The following is a 19,335-nucleotide window of genomic DNA, read 5'->3' as shown; positions in this document are numbered from 1 at the left end:
TTTTTGTTCTTAATGTTTATTTTACTGCTTATTTTTTTAAGCATTTTTTAATGTTTTTTTGTTCTGCCCCTTCCCCACTTGTGGGGCAGAGATAGAGGATCTGAAGTGGGACCTGTGCTGACAGCAGAGAGTCTGATATAGGGCTCGAATTCATAAACCGTGAGATCATGACCTGAGCTGAAGTCGGATGCTTAACTGACTGAGCCACCCAGATGCCCCTCTAATCTACTCTTTTTAAGTTCAATCTTAAGAGTGATCTTTTTGATTTTATAAAAAGTTTAGCCAGATCTAGAAGCCCACATAGTAACTTTAGTATTTGTGCTGCTGAAGCAAGTACCCCACATAATAACTTTAAATATAATTTGTAATTGCAGGCATGTATATTTGCATTGATAAAGAAACTTTTTGCTTTTAATAATTGAAAGATAGTTGAAGTATAACATGACCTAATATAAAATGTAGAGACCTATGTTAATTAATCTTGTTTGTTTGGTATGTTTATGAGGATCTTTAAAAATTTTTATCACATTTTCTGCTTAAATAATTTAACTTCTCTCAGATTATTAAGTTAAACAGAAAAAGAGTAATTTCTTGTTTTCATTAATTTGAGTTATGAATAAATTTTTACAGAAGATAGAATTGTAAGTGCTTAAAAAAGATCAACTATCTTCTAGAGCTAGAAGTTGGCTCAGCTATGAATGGAACCCAGCTTGTCTGACTCTAGTCCGAGCTATTCAAATTGTTCTATAGCCTTAATTTATGTCTGTGTGGGTTTCTGTCTTATTTTCCTTTTATTAATACTTAACTTTGTATTTATGGTTATATGGGTTTTTGTTTTAACTGCCATCTCCAAAGTTACATTAGAGGTTTCTTTGATTGTATGTTTGTTTTGCATGAACATGGTCTTATATAAATTTAAGTGTCCATTACAAAGGGAGCACAATAAATATTTGTTAATCAATTGTTCCTAGATGTAATCTGATTTCTTTTTAATGAAAACTTCTATTTTTATGTAATTTTGTAAATTAAAAATTTTTTTAAAGAACTGTATATTTTTCTACTTCTGTAACGCTTTTTCAGTAGATCTAAAACTCTTTCAAAAGGTTGTTTCATTGTGCATACTATGGTAGGTGAAAAGTATTTTTATAAAATTTCACTTACGTGTTTTGACTTTGATATCATTTTTATAAACCATTAGTTTTTCAGAATTTTTCCACTTTTTGTTTTGTGATTTTAAAAATAAATTATTTAATCATACTTTTTTTTTTTTTTTTAGGTTGCTATGGAGTTGACGGAGAGAGTGACTCAATTATGAGTTCAGCTTCTGAAAACTCCACTGAACCTTGGTTTTGTGATGCCTGTAAATGTGGTGTTTCCCCTAGCTGTGAACTATGTCCCAATCAGGATGGAATTTTCAAGGAGACAGATGCTGGAAGGTTGTTGTCATAATTCTGATGGGTTAATGTGTCTGCTTTGTAATGTGTCTTCTTCTATTTATAATTTTTTCAGTTACACACTTAGATTTGATTGTGTCTTTATATATATATATATATATATATATATATTTTTTTTTTTTTTTTTTTTTTTTTTTTTTTTTTTTGGCATAGAGTAAATGGGCAGTAGGCTACACATCAGGGGAAGGAGGAGAAAAGACCAATTTTTGATTATCTGTATTTGCTTTTATGCCCATAGTTGTATTTAATCCCAGTAATGACTCTATGATGAGACAGGGGCTAAAGTTTTCCATATTATAGGTATAGTACCGGAGGCTCAGATCATTAAGTAATTTTGATTTGATCAAGGCCACAGGCTGATGAACAGTCAAATTTGAACCCAGATCTATCTGACTTAATGAGTATATCAGGAGACAGAACGCATACAGTGATTTTAAAAGGGAAAGTTTAATTTACAGAATTATTAAGCTATGATAAAGAGTAACTATGATAGAGGCTCCTGGGTGGCTGAGTTGGTTGTGTCTGACTTCAGCTCAGTTCAGTATCTCATGGTTCGTGAGTTCGAGCCCTGCATCTGTCTGTGCTGACAGCTCAGAGCCTGGAGCCTGCTTCGGATTCTGTGTCTCCGTCTCTCTCTGTCCCTCCCCTGCTCTCACTCTGTCTCTCTCTTTCAAAAATAAATAAAAACATTTTTAAAAATTAAAAAGAAAAGTAATTATAATATAAAAGAACTCTAAAGGATATCCTAAGGCCGAGGGAGAGTAACCAGGGAATGACCAACTTGGAAGACCCCACCACAGACTGGGGTTCAACTTTGTTGGAGAAGGTGTAGTTGCAACCTACTAGAGGGCAGAGATGTTTGCTGGTTTGCTTGGGCCAGAACTGGTCTTTAGTTCTTGGCAAGTGGGTGTCTAGGCACAGGTTGCAGAGGGAGCTGGGGCAGTGGTGGGATGTCTGTAGTGTGTGGTGTCTGTGTTAAGAGAGCCACAGAAAAATTGTCTCCAGTCTTGGCCTCTGAGGTCACAGAGAGTAGGTGTATGTGGCTGAGGCAGAGCACTGGCAGATGTCCTTCTTCATCCCTGGTGAGAAATAACTTCCTCCTGCAGTGCTGTCTACAACTTCTCCTAAGACAGCTTAATATCATGCTAACTGTGAAGGAGAAATGCTAAAGGGATTTTGTCCATTGTTTCATATTTAGCAGATATTTACAGGTGGACTTGGAGGTGAGAGGCAGTAAATTGATAACTAGCACAAAGACCTATGTTCTTTTCACTATGTTCACACTCATCTTTATTATTAAATTTGAGAGATTGTTGTCATAATAGTGTTGACATTTCCCATGATTTTGGTTTTTGCCCAAGAGACTACCATCTGGAATAGATGATTAAAATTTTATTTTATGGATCACTGCCTATCCCCCCTTCCCCAATATAAGAGGAGTACTAAAATATATTGTTTTTTATTTTGTGATATAATGTTATTTCAATATTTCTTTAAAAACATGTTTAATATTCGGATGGGAACAAGATAACCTATACAGATTTTCAGAATGGTTTGCCATATTTTAATGTTGAAAAGGATAGGATATACATTTTATCCCAAAATAAAGGATAGCCTTTAAAATTTAATACATATTACTTTAGTAAGTAAAAAATAGTTTTCTTATTTTTCAAACTGAGTTAGTGGAAGCCCGTGAGAAATGTTGCCATATAAGATTGTTGGGACAACATAGAATCTACCATGGAATCTTGGAGAACCCTGGGTGTTGATGTCTGGGAAAAATGGCTAAAAATCTTACCTCTTCTTCCTTATTGCCCATCCAAGAAGATAAAATCTTTAGTCTGTATCATTGACATGGGCATTATTTCACATTTGCACTGACTTGGACCAGAATTAGGGAGTTTACAGCATTAGAAGTATGTGCTTTCAAGTTGGACTGCATATATTTGGATTCTGGTCTTTCCTTACCAACTGTGATTATAGACATGTGATAAAGCCTTTTTAAACCTCCATTTCCTTATCCCTTTTGAGAGAATTAAATGAGGTGATTCCTATAAACAGTACAGTTTCTGGAACATAAATGGTTAATAAATGTCTCCTTATTTCTACTCCTGCTTCCACTGCTGCTACTAGTGCTTTATTACTACCAATATTGTTCTACTTTCTTAAGGTAATCATAGAGTACCAGCTGCATAAATTCCTTGTGGTAACTATTTCGTTCCAAGAGTTGAAATTTTTGGTGATAAATTGTGGTGAATAAGTAGGGCAACTTTGGAAAACAGTTTGCTTTTAGGGAAGAGAATTTGTTTTGCCTCTTTTCTTGTTCATAATTTGAAAGTTCTGTTGGAAAACTATAAAGTACCTGTCTCTTCCTGCTATTATAATCCACAAAATAGCTTGTAAAGTTTTTTCTGTATGGAGAAAAGATAGGCCTCTTTAATTAGATTTACTGAGAAATATTTGCACTGACTGCTATGGGTCTTACCTATGTAGACACTACCTTGATGGTATGGCCTGGCAAAAGTTCCATTATAGTATTTGAACGTTTTATTTGCATTGATACTCACACTTACCTGTAGGCTATGGTGGAAATTATAGGTCTTGATACAGTTTGATGGATACTGTTGAAGCTTGATATGCTTTGATTCAAGGCAAAAAAATAGCCAAGAAGATTTGATCAAAGCCATATAGTATTCTAATTTCAAATGGAAAATGGGAGGAAAGAAAGAACAATATATGGAAAGAATGAAAGAAGTTTTGAAATTGACTTCTATCACAGGGGCTTTTTTTCACCCTTTGTTTCTGATGGGAGCTGCAAGTTCTACATAGGAAATGATGTGATCTAATGTAAGAAAACCATGAGTACATTTTTGTCATTAAATTTTTATTCCATTCCTTAGGAAGAGTATTTTACTCTAAGTGGTCTGATTATGGGAAATAATAGACTCTAATAACTTAGAGATAGCATGCACAACACTATGCTGAAAGCACTTCACATTACATAATTGTAACTTCTAAACTGCCTCTGTGGTGCTCTGTTTCTAGCAGTGACTTAGTAATTGATTAATGAGTGAATAAATGGAATGAAAATGACAATGAAAGTGGATTTATTTTACATATTGTAAAAGCACTACAAACACATGTTTCAAAATCAAATTTGATTGATAAAAATAGTTCCCATTCTGGGGTGCCTGGGTGGCTCAGTCGGTTGAGTGTGTCTGACTTTGGCTCAGGTCATGATCTCACAGTTAGATTCCTGAGTGTGAGCCCTATATCAGGCTCACTGCTGTCAGCAGCACTTTGAATCCTCTGTCCCTCTGCCCCTCCCCCACTTGCGCTATCTCAAAAATCAGATATTTTAAAAATAAAATTATTCCCATTCTGATTGAGCCTTTGATAAGTATCTGGTTAGTTTTCTTTATTAAAATATGTGAATTTAAAATAATTTATTAATAGTTTCTATGCTATGACAATTTGACTCTGTTTCTTCATGGCTTTATGTGGTGCTTGTTTTGTATTCCTTTCCCCAATCAACATCTGTCATCATAGCTCCAAGCAAAATGGATGTTAAAGTAACAAAGAAGACTATTCGTTTTGATTTTTCAATTTGTTTTAATTATAGAGTTCTAAAGTTTGTGCAGTTAAACAAATGAACAAAAAAATATTTACAACAGGTATTACAAAGGATGGAAATTGTCTCAGCTGTTTGATAGGTGTTTTAATAAAGACCCAAGTTGGCATCCTCACATGAGTGATTTGGGGAAATGATACACTTGTGTGCCAATCACACTGAAATGGCAGTTTAAATCTGTAGTACTTGCATGGCTTGTACTAAAACATTTTCAGAAGGTCAGTAGGAAGCAAGCAGCCAGCTGTTGGGTTTATCAAAGATAAACTCCTGCAGAGTACAGTGGCATTTAATACACCAGTGGAGCATGAAAAAACTGTGCAAATTAAATTGAGAAAGCAGCTGCTTGTTGAAGATGTGTATCTTTATATTGAACTCCGCGGGATGCATTTGGGAGGTTGAATTAAAACAGTCTATCAAGAAAATCTCAAAATCTTGGAATTTCTTCTCAATAAAAAAGATAATTTTTAAAGATTCGTAACTATTTCCCCCAGGACCTCTATAAAATGATTCTTAGTCATCTTCTTTTAAAACTTACAGTGTGTCACAAAACACAGCCATGTGGCAATGATAGCCTCTCAAACTGTGATAAAGCAGAATTTATTGTTAATATAGTCACAAGGTGAAGGCAGATTTACCATCTCATTTTTACCTTCTTTCTTAGAGAAGTGATATAGATCTGTTTAAAATTTTAAAACCATTGATCCCATATATTGTATAGTTGTAAGTAAACAAAGGGTTCCTAAATGCATTTTTAGTGCAGCTTTTAAAAAAGAATTAGAATCAACTCCCCATTCTGTGTACTGCAACTTTTTCATGTACTAAAACTTTGAGCATTCTTTGTTTAGTGTTGCAGCATCATTCAGACTTAAAAAAAATGTATGTGGGGCATGTAAGTTTAAGTACAAAGGTTGAATGGTGAACATATTAGTTGAATGAGATAGGACTTCCTTATATTATATAACTGTTGTCTACAGTCTTCTAGCAATCAGTTTTAACCTGGGAAGAAAGAAAGGATGACCACCAAAAATTGTTTTACTTATTTTTTTAAAGTTTATTTATTTTGAGAGAGAGAGAGAGCGCGCATGAGCAGGGGAGAGGCAGAGAGAAAGGGAAAGAAAGGATCCCAAGCAGGCTCCCTGCTGCCAGCACAGAATCTGATGTGGGGTTTGAACTCAAAAACCATGAGATCATGACCTGAGTCAGAATCAAGAGTCGGACTCTTAACTGACTGAGTCACCCAGGCGCCCCACCCACCCAAATTTTAAATTGTCCTGATGGCCTCTCCAACAGCTTTTAGAAAACAGTAACAAGAAAGAGCAATTTTACTTTCTTACTACAGAATTACTTCACAGTTCTTAAATTAGGATCCTTCTCAGAGAGCTTAAAATAATGAATGTGAATCTTCCCATGAGTAAGAAAATGACGTTTCATTTGTATAGTGGTTTTGTGCAAATATTTAAGAATAACAGGTAAGTGCAAAATGCAGTGAATTTAAGTGAAAGGCAATTATAATTGTTAATTCTTAGCTTGAGCTAAGCTGCTAGAAAAGTAGTGCTTATTGAGTTGTGCTTATTCCATATTCTTCAGTTGTGGGAGATTGTGAAGGTCTGACTATAGAATTCTTTCAGTAGTTACTTGTGATGGCACACACGTGTTTTATGTTTATTTTCCTTGTGGGCATTTTATGAAAGTTTGATAGCACAATCATATTTTTCTCTCCTTATAGATGGGTTCATATTGTCTGTGCCCTGTATGTTCCTGGAGTAGCCTTTGGAGATATTGACAAATTACGACCAGTAACACTGACAGAAATGAACTATTCCAAATATGGTGCCAAGGTGAGGCAAAGTGTTTTTGATTGTCTAAAAGAGAAAAATTTGTTTATATGACTTTTTACTGATATCGTTGTTCACTACAGAAATGCTTATTAGTAATGATACTATTTGTAGAACATTTAGCACTAAATCATTTATTGTTAGTAATTTTCCCAGAAAGCCAGTAATTTATAAATTCTTCCATGTATTCTTAATTTAGAGTTACCTATGGGGTAAAATGATAATTGATACTACTTCTATTTTTGTGGTATTTAGTATACTCCCTAGTACACATGAGTTCTCAGATCAGTAAGATCAATACAAACCTAATTTCTGACTTTATTTTTGAAGTGAAATTTACCAAAATTATGAAAAGAGGAAAAGGGACACCTATTATTTTACTCAGGTTTCAAGGACTTTTTTTTTTTTTTTAAATGACTGCATAGCCTGCCTTGCAAATCATTCTCAGCCCCAATAATTTATAAATTGGTTTTTATTGATTGAGCTTTAGGATTATAAGTGATAAAAATACACTTACTGGGGCACCTGGGTGGCTCAGTCGGTCAAGCATCTGGCTTTGGCTCAGGTCATGATCTCACCTTCTGTGAGTTCGAGCTCTGAGTCGGGCTCTGTGCTGACAGTTCAGAGCCTGGAGCTTCGGATTCTGTGTCTCCCTCTCTCTCTCTGCCCCTCCCCTACTCACACTCTGTCTCTCTCTGTCTCTCAAAAAATAAAAACAACAAACAAAAAATACACTTATTAATTTAAACTTAGGTATATAATTATTATAGGCATCCCTGGAATACTACAACCAATTAGGCACTGATACATTCTCTTCCATTACTGTCCCTTGGGAAATTGGGAAGGAAGACTGTAATAGTGTCAGTAATACATTAAGGTGGGTGGGAAACTTAAAGGTTTTTGGAAAATTCTGATGGTGAAAATTCAAAAATTTGACAGCTTCTGCTGCTATATGTAGAATATTCTCCTCAGGCTCTAACCACAGCCCCCATCCCTCACCCTCCAGCCTCACTCCAGTACTCTTGTGCTTTAGTTCGGGTAATTTCTATTGAACTGTCTGCAGCTTTTTTCTCCAGAATTAGTTAAAGACCCCAGGGAGAAAAGCAGGCCCAAGCACTGAACTTACTTTCCTGGTCCTCAGGTAATTCTGTACTATCTTGTTATCTTTCTAATGCCTTAAGCTATAGTTAAAAAAAAAAATAATTTGTTCACATTTTCTAGTTTCTAGCAGGATTAATACCTACCTAGTATTACCTAGTCCACCATTATTGGAAGTGAAAGTTATTGCTTTTTGAGATCAGCTTCAGAATTCACGACCACAGAGCCTAGAAGGGACTGGCTTAAGTAATTTTCATTAGGCACACATTATTATCATAATTACAAATCTAGAAGCAATGAAAAAAAACAAGAACCAGATATTACTTCATATAACTGAAACCAGCAATGACCTCTGAACTGAAAAAGAGAATCATTAAATATATAATCGTCAGCTGATTTTTCATTATCACCTTCTTTTGTTTTGAAGTATGATTAGAAAGTAGAGTAAAAAAATTTTGTATTCTCTAGCTTATTGGTACAGTCAGTGATGTGAATTATAACTGGGGCAGTTCTTCTAGACCACATTATCTATCCATTTCCTAATCCTGGTTACTTTCTCCCCTGTGTTCTCAGTTGCTTAGCATAGTTCTCCTAGCATTTTAAATGATTCAGGCAATTGAAGAAGATTCCCATTTCTTTGTTAGATTGTTGTATAGTCTTTATAAGACTTTTTGTCAGGAAATTTTTTCTTGTATTCACTCTGAAATCCCTTCAACTTCATCGTATTACATTAAATTAGTTTGGGAACTTCTTAAGCACTTTGGTTCTGTTTGTGCTGTTGACATTATTGAAATAATTTAATTTCTCCATTTCTCTCTCTTCCATCTTCTCTCCTTCTGTCTCATTCTTTGTCTCTTTTTTGGTCTCATGTTTACATTACTATTTGCTGATACATCCTACCATATGCCTCCTACTGTTACTAGGAAAAAAAAAAAAACCTTAACCAAGCAGTAGAGTGTCAGGATTTGGGTATATTTTCACATCTATACCCAGATTCCTATTCTTGCTGTTTTCATTCATTGCTGATGTATCAGTTGGGTGCTGTCTACCTCCTAGGTAGTTACTTACTGTTACAGTATTAAAATGATATTTTTAGTGTCTACTGAAACTTTTTAATTTTCCTCTGTATATGTTTCTGTTATATTTAATTTACTTAGAATATATTTACTAAACAGTTCTTCTTTAAGTGTCTACTGGCAATCTGTCACAGTTTAGCAGGTTTTTTTTTTTTTAAACGAAGATTCCTATCATTAGAGTAGTTTATATTTTAAGACTAGATTTCTTTTTCTCTCTCTGTGGTATAGATAGTGAAAAGGATAAAAAAATAAATTTGGGGAGGATTGGGGGTAATTTCATTTGTTGAAACTTTCAGTTTTACAGTTCTTCCCTTTGTATTCAGAAAGGATTTAACTAGTTGGCTACATTGTGTATCGCAACCAATTTCATCAGATTGTTTACATAAGATTACTTTTTAATTCTCTTAAAGATATTTTAAAAATGATTTCTTTGGTTCCAGTACCTAGATTTTTTTTTGGCGAATTTCTCTGGCTTCTTACTTATTTTCTTTCATTTTCCAAGCAGTATTATGTTGTCCAAGTCATTATAGCTTCATGGTTAAGAACAATGACTTTTAGATTATTCTGGTTTGAAGACTGACTTGACAATTATTTTTTTGTGTTATTCTGAGCAGATTTCTTAACCTGTCTTCAGTTTTCTCGTGTAAAATGGAGGTAATACGTCTTTCATATGTTAGTGTGGAATAGTGGATCAGATGGTTACATATGTTAATATATGTAAAGTGTTTAGAATAGTGGCTAGCACATAGTAAATCCTTATTATTATTATTATTATTATTATTATTATTATTAGTGTCATCATTAATGTATCAGTGGAATTTTGGTTCATTAGAATTCTAGAGAGAATTTTTTCATATAAACTCTTTTCTTGCCCACAGTTATTGTTTTATTGATACGCTATTGATTCACTATTTGTATTTTATGGACGCTTTGTATGAGAATGCAGTCTTGTTTTAGAGATATTTTTATTCTGAGAGTTTTCCTGTTATTCCATTTTAGGAATGTAGCTTCTGTGAAGACCCTCGTTTTGCTAGAACTGGAGTTTGCATTAGCTGTGATGCAGGGATGTGCAGAGCCTATTTCCATGTGACCTGTGCCCAGAAGGAAGGTCTGCTTTCAGAGGCAGCAGCAGAAGAGGTAGGTTTATTTAAAACCATCGTTGGTGAATATGTTCATAAGATGTCTCATAACTCTATTATGTCCTACAATAGGTGTGCATGATAGAAGAAATTAACAAGCGTATTTTTAAAGTCTTTGCTTAGATCACTGGTCTAAAATTTCAAGAGTAAACAATATATGAATTTTTCAGTCTTAAAGCTAGTTAGACATTTGGAAAACATGTTAAACTTTTTATAGCGAGATCTGACAGGTAAAATGAAACATAATCCAAGTTGTTTTAAAGCATTAATATGTCAGCATTTTTTATAGGAGGATCTGAAATTATGTTTGGATAACTTTGCTCTGTTTCTTTAAATAAAATCATTACCCTTTCTTCAATATGTGTATTTCTATCTCTTTACAAGTGTTTTTAATCTTATAATTTTCCTTCCAGGTTTATTAGCTTTAGATTAGACAGTTTTTTTCAAAGCACATTTTGGGGACTCCTTAATCTTCTTTCAAGAGGTTTGTGAGGTTGAAACTATCTTTGTAACAATATGAAAACAGTATATACATTTTTTACTCTTAATTATCTCATGAGCAATAGTGGAGATTTTCAGAGATTATATGATGCATAACAATATAACATACTGAATGTGGAAATAGTTTTGAGAATCCAGCCATCTTTAATAAAGTGAGCTCTCTAGACATTAAAGAGATTTGAAAATGTAAAACAGTGCCACCCTTCTCACTGAGTTTGTGTATATGTAAATTATAGTATTTTTAATAAAAGTGTTATTTATCTTAACATGTAATGGATTATTGTTATTTTAAAATGAATAAATGTTTTAAAGTTTTGTTTTTTAATTTCTAATGGGGACTATCTATAAAATAACTCACATAGGTCTCTTTGAGGTCTTCAATAATTTTGAAGACTGTTAAGGAGTCCTGAGACTAAGTTTTGTTGATTTCTTTAAGTTCTTGTGTTAGATAGGTATTTGAGTATTTGCTTGGTAATTCTTATTATCTGTTCATGGTGGATCTGTGGTGTACCTATAAACCTTTGGTTGTGTTCCTTCTTTTACTGGATAAATTTTCAGTGTTACATAAAAATATATATGTATATTTATATTGGGTCTTTATCTTTTCCCATTTATTTTGTAGACAAGAAACAAGTAAAAAAGATAATGTAATGAAAATTTGTTGAGCAGATTTTGAGGGGTATATATTTTTTACATTTTTTTAATGTTTATTCATTTTTGAGAGAGAGAGAGAGCACAAGCAGGGGAAGGGCAGAGAGAGAGGGAGACACAGAATCCAAAGCAAGCTGCAGGCTCTGAGTTGTCAGCACAGAGCCTGGTGCAGGGCTCGAACTCACAAACCGTGAGATCATGATCTGAGATGAAGTCGGACGCTTAACTGACTGAGCCACCCAGGAGCCCCGAGGGATATATTTTATGAATAAATGAATTCTATAGCAGTTATGTGTTGGATACGTGTTTTTGTACCAGCTTTGATTCTTAAGAATTGTACTTTAATTGATGAAGGGTACTGGATAAATTCTGAGCATTTTTACAGCTCTTAGGAAGACATAGAAGCATAATTAATTATATAATAAGGTTATGTGGATTAGTATTGACTATACTCTAGATGGTGGGCAGCAGTGCAGAGGGGCAGTACAAGTAAGACTTAGAAGATGAGATAAATCCCAAGTGAATACCCAGATCATGGAGTCTGTAGGGTAGGGTATTACTGTACTTACAGAAAACTTTGAGCTTTGCAATCAGGAAGACTTCTTTATAGCCATTTCTTTTAGAACTTATTGAGAGCTTTACCTGTCATACTGTGGCAGTTTGGGTTCCTTTGTATAGTTGCCATTCAACATTTTGGGGGTAGGGTAGACAGTGGCTAACAAAAATGTGTAAAGTAGCCGCATGATGGGACAGTGGAATGTAAGGGAGTCCATAGTGATTTAGAGCATACATCCCTGTATCTAAAGGCATGCACATGGAAATGAAACAAACGAAACACAATATTACATTAAATAAATAGTTTGCATCTGTGGTCTGCATGTCTCTGTCTCTAATCTCATCTGGGGAAATTTACAGGGGAAATTGAAATAAATCAGGATGTAGAAACAGGACCTGAGGCTTTTCCTTTGCCTTGCTGCCTCCCTTGATTGATTAGGTAGGAATTCTGGATGCTAGAATAACAAAATGTGACTTTTCTCCACATTTGCTTCCTTGTTAGGTGTACTTTTTTTGTGGGGAATGATTTAAATCTATTTACATGTGTTTCTGATGTCTTCTTATAAACACTTATAGAATTGGAAAATTATAAAGATTTCTGAACAGTGTTTTAAAACCCAAGAATCAGTATCAATAAGATTTGCTCTTGGCAGCAATCATTCTGTTAAAGGAAGTTCGTGGCTATTATACTTCTGTAGACTAAGATTCATGTAATATAATAGCATATTTAATTAAAAGACAAATTTTAAGTAAAACAAATCTACTGTTTGTGGGCATATCTTCTGTTTCAATTTTATATGACATTCGAGAAAGCTCCCCCTCCCCCGCCCCTTTTACAGATTGGTTTGTTAAGTGGGATTTCTTCTTAATGGCTGTTTTATATAGGCAGTAAAAGCAAGGTGGAAAAAGATAGTAAGTACCCTAGTTTCATCTAGTGACATCATATACCTTACTATATTCTAATGACTTTTTGTAGCCTTCTGACAGTACTTTTTATCTCAGTGGTGAGGATCCATTTAAAGTTTCTATTCTTTTCTTTTTCTTTCTCTCTCTCTCCCTCACTCCCTCTCCCTCACTCCCTCTCTCTCTCTCTCTCTCTCTCTCTCTCTCTCTCTTTCTTTCTTTTAGAGAGAGAGGGTAGCGGCAAGTGGGGGAGAAGGGCAAAGGGAGAGAGAGAATCCCAAGTAGGCTCCATGCTGTCAGCACAGAGGCCAACATGGAGTACAATCCCACATCTCTGGGATTGTGACCTAAGCCCAAATCGAGAGTTGGACGCTCAATTGACTGAGCCACCCAGGTGCCCGAAAGTTTCTATTCTTTCTGATCTGCTTTGTGAGAATTCCAAATTATTTAGAATGTTCAAACCATGTTATGATATAATGTATTTATTATTAAAATCGAACAATAGCACAGATTCAGTTATGCTGACAGAAATTTGTTTCACACCATAAATTTTCCTTAAGGTTACTTATATTTCATGTAAACCATATGGTAGTTTCTTCTGTGATAAAGTATAATTTTCATATAAAGTATAATTTTCGTATAAAGTATTTCGTATATTGTTCGCACCCTGTTACCATGTAGAAAGTTCTCATTGAAACAGTGGAAATAGAGTATAGATTTTTATTGATTTTTTTTTTTTTTCCCATAACCTTTGACTTAATGGACTGAAATCATTCATGCATTAAATTTCAGTGGCTCAAATTGTGTCCGGGCTTTTTGTACTTCTAAATTCTGTGATGTTATCCACAGTACTATATTGTGACATTTGTGGATACCACACTACAGAATGCCTCATACACTTTTTTTATGTTAAGGATACCTCATATTTATTGTTATTGTTATTATATTCCTTTCTGTTCTTGCTCATTTGTTTCTTTTTTTTAGTGTCATAATTTCTCTTTGGGTTGTAAAATCTCACCTTACTAAGAGACCCTTCTAACATAACTTGGATAAAAACTATATATGGAGAGCTTATCTTTATTTCTTCTCCTTGGGACAGACCTAAAGAATGAACTCCCAGTTATTTTTTTGGCAATCACAATGCAGATTACTTGTTTTGGCTAAATATTTACAAATTATTTTTGTTTTTGATAGAGTAAATTTTTTTTTGGTACTCTACTCTTTATGAATAAAAAATAGACCCTTTAGGTTAGTATCCTGAGAGATGGCTATGAGAGAGCTATGTTTTCTGTTTGAGGTTTTAAAGTTGTATGAAGAGTTAAAGGTGATACCTAATGTGTTCAATTGACAGTAAATAGAAGTAAAAAGTAAAAAGAAGTCTGCCCTTCTTAATCCATTTTTGTCTTGGGTAGAATCTGGCCATGCATTGCTAGCCAGTTAAAAATGTTCCACTTATCTGTGTTAGCTAGTCCTGTATTTTCTGGATGTATTTTTTGTAATATTAATCTTTGTATACATAACTTTAATATTTAATGATGGCTTTTACCTACGATTATGAAAATTCTATTTGTTTTAAACAGTGCTTATTTTTTTAGGTACACAAGTTTAACTAAATACAATACCTAAGATTTTATTTCAGTGTTTTTAAATCTACAAGGCCCTTTAAAGAAAAAAATAGTTGTTAATTTGAAGTTGATATACAGGATTAAGTTTCAAAAGCAGCAATTTTTATCATTGTGTATAAAAGTTACTTTTGTAATTTATTTTAGAAATAACCAACAACATAGGAGATTCTTCAAAAAGCAAATATTATCTCTTGTGTTAGGTTGTTTATAACCCTTTGAAGTGAAAATATTCACTCCTCCCTTCTGTTTTTTTTTTTTTGTTTTTTTTTTTTTTTGGTATAGGATATAGCAGATCCATTTTTTGCTTATTGTAAGCAACATGCAGATAGGTTAGACAGAAAATGGAAGAGAAAAAACTACTTGGCTCTACAATCCTATTGTAAAATGTCTTTGCAAGAAAGGGAGAAGCAACTGTCACCAGAAGCACAGGTATGGGATTCATGCCAAAACTCGTGTTTTTTTCTTTCAAGGTTATGGATTTCACATCTCATGTGTGTGTGCCAATGACATGTGAAATGTAATTATGAAGTTTGGTTAGTTACCTAGGAAGTAGATTGTCATTAAGGTAGTGAGTGTAGTTTGTAGCTGAATATGTTACTCCTTAGTCAACAGAGAAGCCTTTTATAAAGCACGTTTCCAAATACATTGAAAAATGTGGCTTAGAGAAGTTATTCTATCAGTGCAGTATGTTGACCATATCTTTTTTTTCAGTCTGTTTTAGTGTTTGCTTATGTAAAAGATTTGATCAGTTTGCCCATCTTTTAAAATGTATTTCTATGTAAATTAAGTGAATTTATAGAGACTTTTGCAGGTATTGAGAAAAGGAACTTCAGTTCAGTCAAATTAGTTTCTGACAACTCGGATCATAGACTAGGACCTGGATTTGTTACTGGGGTAGACCTTTTATTGTAATCCAAGAATATTATCTTAAGAACTGTGGATAGATACAATTTGCCTTGATACAGGAAATTCTGGTTGTCTTTACTATCTCTAAACATACAAGTAGAAATCATAAGGAATATGTTACATTTTAATATCTTTTAAAATGTGTATGCTTTTCTTTTATAGGCAAGAATCAATGCCCGGCTTCAGCAATATCGTGCCAAAGCAGAACTAGCTCGATCCACCAGACCCCAGGCCTGGGTTCCAAGGGAAAAATTGCCCAGACCACTCACTAGCAGTGCTTCAGCCATTCGTAAACTGATGCGGAAAGCAGAGCTAATGGGAATCAGTACAGATATCTTCCCAGTGGACAATTCAGATACTAGTTCTAGTGTGGATGGAAGGAGAAAGCATAAGCAACCTGCTCTCACTGCTGATTTTGTGAATTATTACTTTGGTCAGTATACACACTGATACATTCACATTTTCAATGAGAACAATTTGCTATTGGAAATATTTGATACACTGTCAGTTTTTAGAAGTGTATTAGCCATACTACATTACATATATTAAGTAAAAAGCATGTTTATTTATTTATTTAAAAAATTTTTTTTTGACATTTATTTATTTTTGAAAGACAGAGAGACAGAACATGAGCAGGGAAGGGGCAGAGAGAGAGGGAGACACAGAATCTGAAGCAGGCTCCAGGCTCTGAGCTGGAGCCCCACAGAGCCTGATGCGGGGCTCGAACTCATAACCTGTGAGATCATGACCTGAGTCAAAGTCGGACACTTAACTGACTGAGCCACCCAGGCACCCCAAAAGCATGTTTATTTTTCTATTAAGTTGTGCGTTGTTGTAAAATGCTAAGTTCATGTATTAGTAAATAGGGTTAAAAATGTTGCAAACAATGCATGATTATCCATATGATCATTTTTATGGCTAGCTTCTTCCTTTGTGTGTTTTGTACATCAGCTTTTATTTTCTAATAAGTAAAATTGGATATTTAATTTAAATAGAGAGAAATATGCGCATGATTCAAATTCAGGAAAATATGGCTGAACAAAAGAATATAAAGGATAAATTAGAGAATGAACAGGAAAAACTCCATGTGGAATATAATAAGGTAAGTCGGCTACAAAACAACATAATATGATCTGTTATTGATGTCATTTGCGATATTAGAGCTTTCTATGTATGTCCCATTTTGAAAATTTTCTGGAATCTTTAGACCTTTCCCTACAATTCCTACTCCTATTGAATGTATTATCAGCACTAACACTAAGCACTTCCTATGTGCCAGGTACAATCTTGAGCATGTTACATATATTAACTCATTTAATTTTCATTTCTGTTTTATAACGTGAGTTGTAATTATTGCTCCCATTTTCAGAGGAGAAAATTGAATCCTAAAGAGGTGAAGTAATTTGCCCAGACTCACATAGATAGTCAAGTCATAGAGTTGGGGTTTGAGGCCAGCCTGACTCCTTTCTAACTAGTATACTGTAGAGCCTCACTTTCTAAGTTTGTAGAAAACAAAGAAACTTACTTTTAAATTATTGTTTTTGTCTTGAATTTGTAATGTTACTTTTGATTTAAGAAAAATAGCTACCAATCTAAATTTCCATTCTGCCTCTTCATTGTAATGATGAGGGAGATCAAAAGAATATAAAAGCAAGGTGTGGCCAAAATGTTAGGTAATAAGTAACATGAGCATATAAAACCTATATTGACTTACTGTCATGTTATTTTAAGTGATAAAAAATTAATAAGAGGTAAGTTTCCAATATCAGCCATCTGTAGTGAAGAGTAGTGGGATTAGATTCAGAAGATCTGGGGATTCTTGCTAGTTCTATGATCTTGGCCAAGTCATAGACACCATATAATCCTTAATTTTCTTATTGGGAAAATGGTGGAAATGCATCTTGGTAGACTTTTAAGGATTAATTAGCAGAATGTGTATGAAATATCTATAAAACTGTAACCGAATGATAAATATAGGTATTATTATTGTCAGTAAAAATGCTAATATAAAACAAAATGCTTACATTTTATTAGTGTTGCTGATTAAGTAATTGGATAGCCTCATCTCACGGTACTGTGGCTTAAATATATTAAAAATATGGACTATAAAAAATATGGACTATAAGTGTAGATATTCTTGGACACTTGTTGATAAATTATTTAAATTTTCCCATGGATTACTACATATTTTATTGGCATACTAATTTTGATTATTTATGTTGTAGCTGTGTGAATCTTTAGAAGAACTACAAAACCTGAATGGAAAACTTCGAAGCGAAGGGCAAGGAATATGGGCCTTACTAGGCAGAATCACAGGGCAGGTTAGTTTCTTTCCAATTGCTATCTCCTTCTGTTCTCATTCTCTATATTATTTTCAGAGATCAGACTTCTGATACAACTTTCCTAACTAAAAAATTCTGTTTGATTAGGGCCAACTAATCCTCTGGGATAATGATAATGCCTGAAATATATCTAGAGAATTGGAAGCTGCCTACTGAGAACCTGTAGCTTAATTTGCTTGTTTTAACAGCTATCTTGTTTGCAGAACTTTTTCATTTGCTCTGATTGTCATTTGTGGTGAAGCTAAGATGTGAAGCATGAATTCGCTCCTACCACATTCTTCTTATGTGTAATTTAGCAGTTTTAGAGTCCTTGCCACATTTTTTTCTATCTTGTTCTTATGTTATATTTAGTCCCCTCTCCCCCACCTTTTTTTTTTTTTTGACATAAAATTTAAAAGGCAAACTGAAGAGATTCGATTTTATGTTAATCTGGTTTTGAGCTATGGAAGAGATGGGTTTTGAAACTTGAGAGTCTAAAGTGTGGTTTTTCCTGTTAAGTAGATATCATTGTAGTAATGAAAAAATTTACTTTATCCTTGAGCATATCTAGCCTGTTAAAGTTCTTGGTGTTAAAAAGAAGAATCATTGCCAAATAGATTTCTTTGAATGCTTTTTTTAGTACTGTGTATAATTCATAAATTAAGAATTCATTCAAATAATCTGTTATATTTTAGAAGGAGATGGAGACTCCCTGTGGTACTGTGAAAGTAGTCTTATTTGTGAAGGAGTTTATCAAAGAAGAGATATTTTTCATTGTACTTGTTTCAGAAGTTTACAAAGGGTCAATTTATCATACAATTTGTGTAGACTTAATATTTTAGAAAATAATACATATTGGTATGTGTTGTGCTATGCTAGCTTTCAAGATGCTTCTTTTGTGAACAGGATGTATGCGGCTTATATTACAATGAATAACATAATTTAACAGGTGAGAAGGAGCAGTCACCTATGGAGAATTGACCTTTCTTCCTATTGATAGGTTGTTGATGGATTTGGGGAAGATTATGGTGCTTTATGTTTTATATTTAGAGAAGTTAATGTTGAGTGCAAGACTATTATTTATTTGCCAAGCTAACATTATGTTTTGGCTTGATTTGCAAGATTGTCTCATAAGAATCTTCTATTTAGTGTAAAGCATTATGTACCATAAAAGAGCATTGTCATTTATTAAATGACTTTTAACAGAAGTTCACAAATTTCCTTGTGCAAATGTAAAATACACAGAAGAAGTAGAATTCATTTGTACCACTCGCATGACACTTTTTTCCAGTTGGTTGAACAGATGTCGGCCCACCAGGCCACCGAGAAATGACTTTGATAGATGGTTGCTGTCTCAGAAGCCAGCATACTACAGATTAGTAGAAACCCAAAAAGAATCTCATTCACTTTATGGAGAGTTTGGTCCAATAAGATAATTTTTCTAATTAACCTATGGAGCACCGTGTAGCTGGGATGTTGAGGAAAATAAACGGCTTCAATATTCTTTTTGTCAAGTGTATTGTGTGTGGTTTTTTAAAGCTCTTAAATGCTTGTCCTTGTCTTTCACTTTTTAAAGCTAAAGTAGAAGTTTAATTTTCATAATGTTTTAGTGTTTCACTGAAAAGGGATGAGACTATGTA

The 19,335-nt window shown here is 33.9% G+C and overlaps 1 protein-coding gene across 5 annotated transcripts in view; it reads left to right on the top strand.

Moving 5' to 3' along the window:
• PHF14 (PHD finger protein 14) overlaps window positions 1-19,335 on the top strand; it is a 207,371-nt gene that overhangs the window by 35,691 nt on the left and 152,345 nt on the right. For 4 of the 5 annotated variants that reach the window (XR_008296827.1, XM_015081217.3, XM_015081218.3 and 1 more), the window contains exons 5-11: window positions 1,277-1,436; window positions 6,812-6,923; window positions 10,094-10,231; window positions 14,751-14,897; window positions 15,537-15,807; window positions 16,370-16,476; window positions 17,600-17,695. Coding sequence is in view for 4 of the 5 variants with exons in the window: in XM_015081217.3 (XP_014936703.3) it covers window positions 1,277-1,436; window positions 6,812-6,923; window positions 10,094-10,231; window positions 14,751-14,897; window positions 15,537-15,807; window positions 16,370-16,476; window positions 17,600-17,695 (1,031 nt within the window). In the remaining variant the exon portion in view is untranslated. The remainder of the gene's footprint in view (window positions 1-1,276; window positions 1,437-6,811; window positions 6,924-10,093; window positions 10,232-14,750; window positions 14,898-15,536; window positions 15,808-16,369; window positions 16,477-17,599; window positions 17,696-19,335) is intronic. The other variant, XM_027071968.2, reaches the window with a different exon arrangement.

Source organism: Acinonyx jubatus, chromosome A2 (assembly GCF_027475565.1).
Source record: "Acinonyx jubatus isolate Ajub_Pintada_27869175 chromosome A2, VMU_Ajub_asm_v1.0, whole genome shotgun sequence".
In the NCBI taxonomy this organism is placed as follows: Eukaryota; Metazoa; Chordata; class Mammalia; order Carnivora; family Felidae; genus Acinonyx; species Acinonyx jubatus.
Note: the sequence above shows the minus strand (reverse complement) of the source record. Positions and strands in the feature narration are given on the sequence as shown.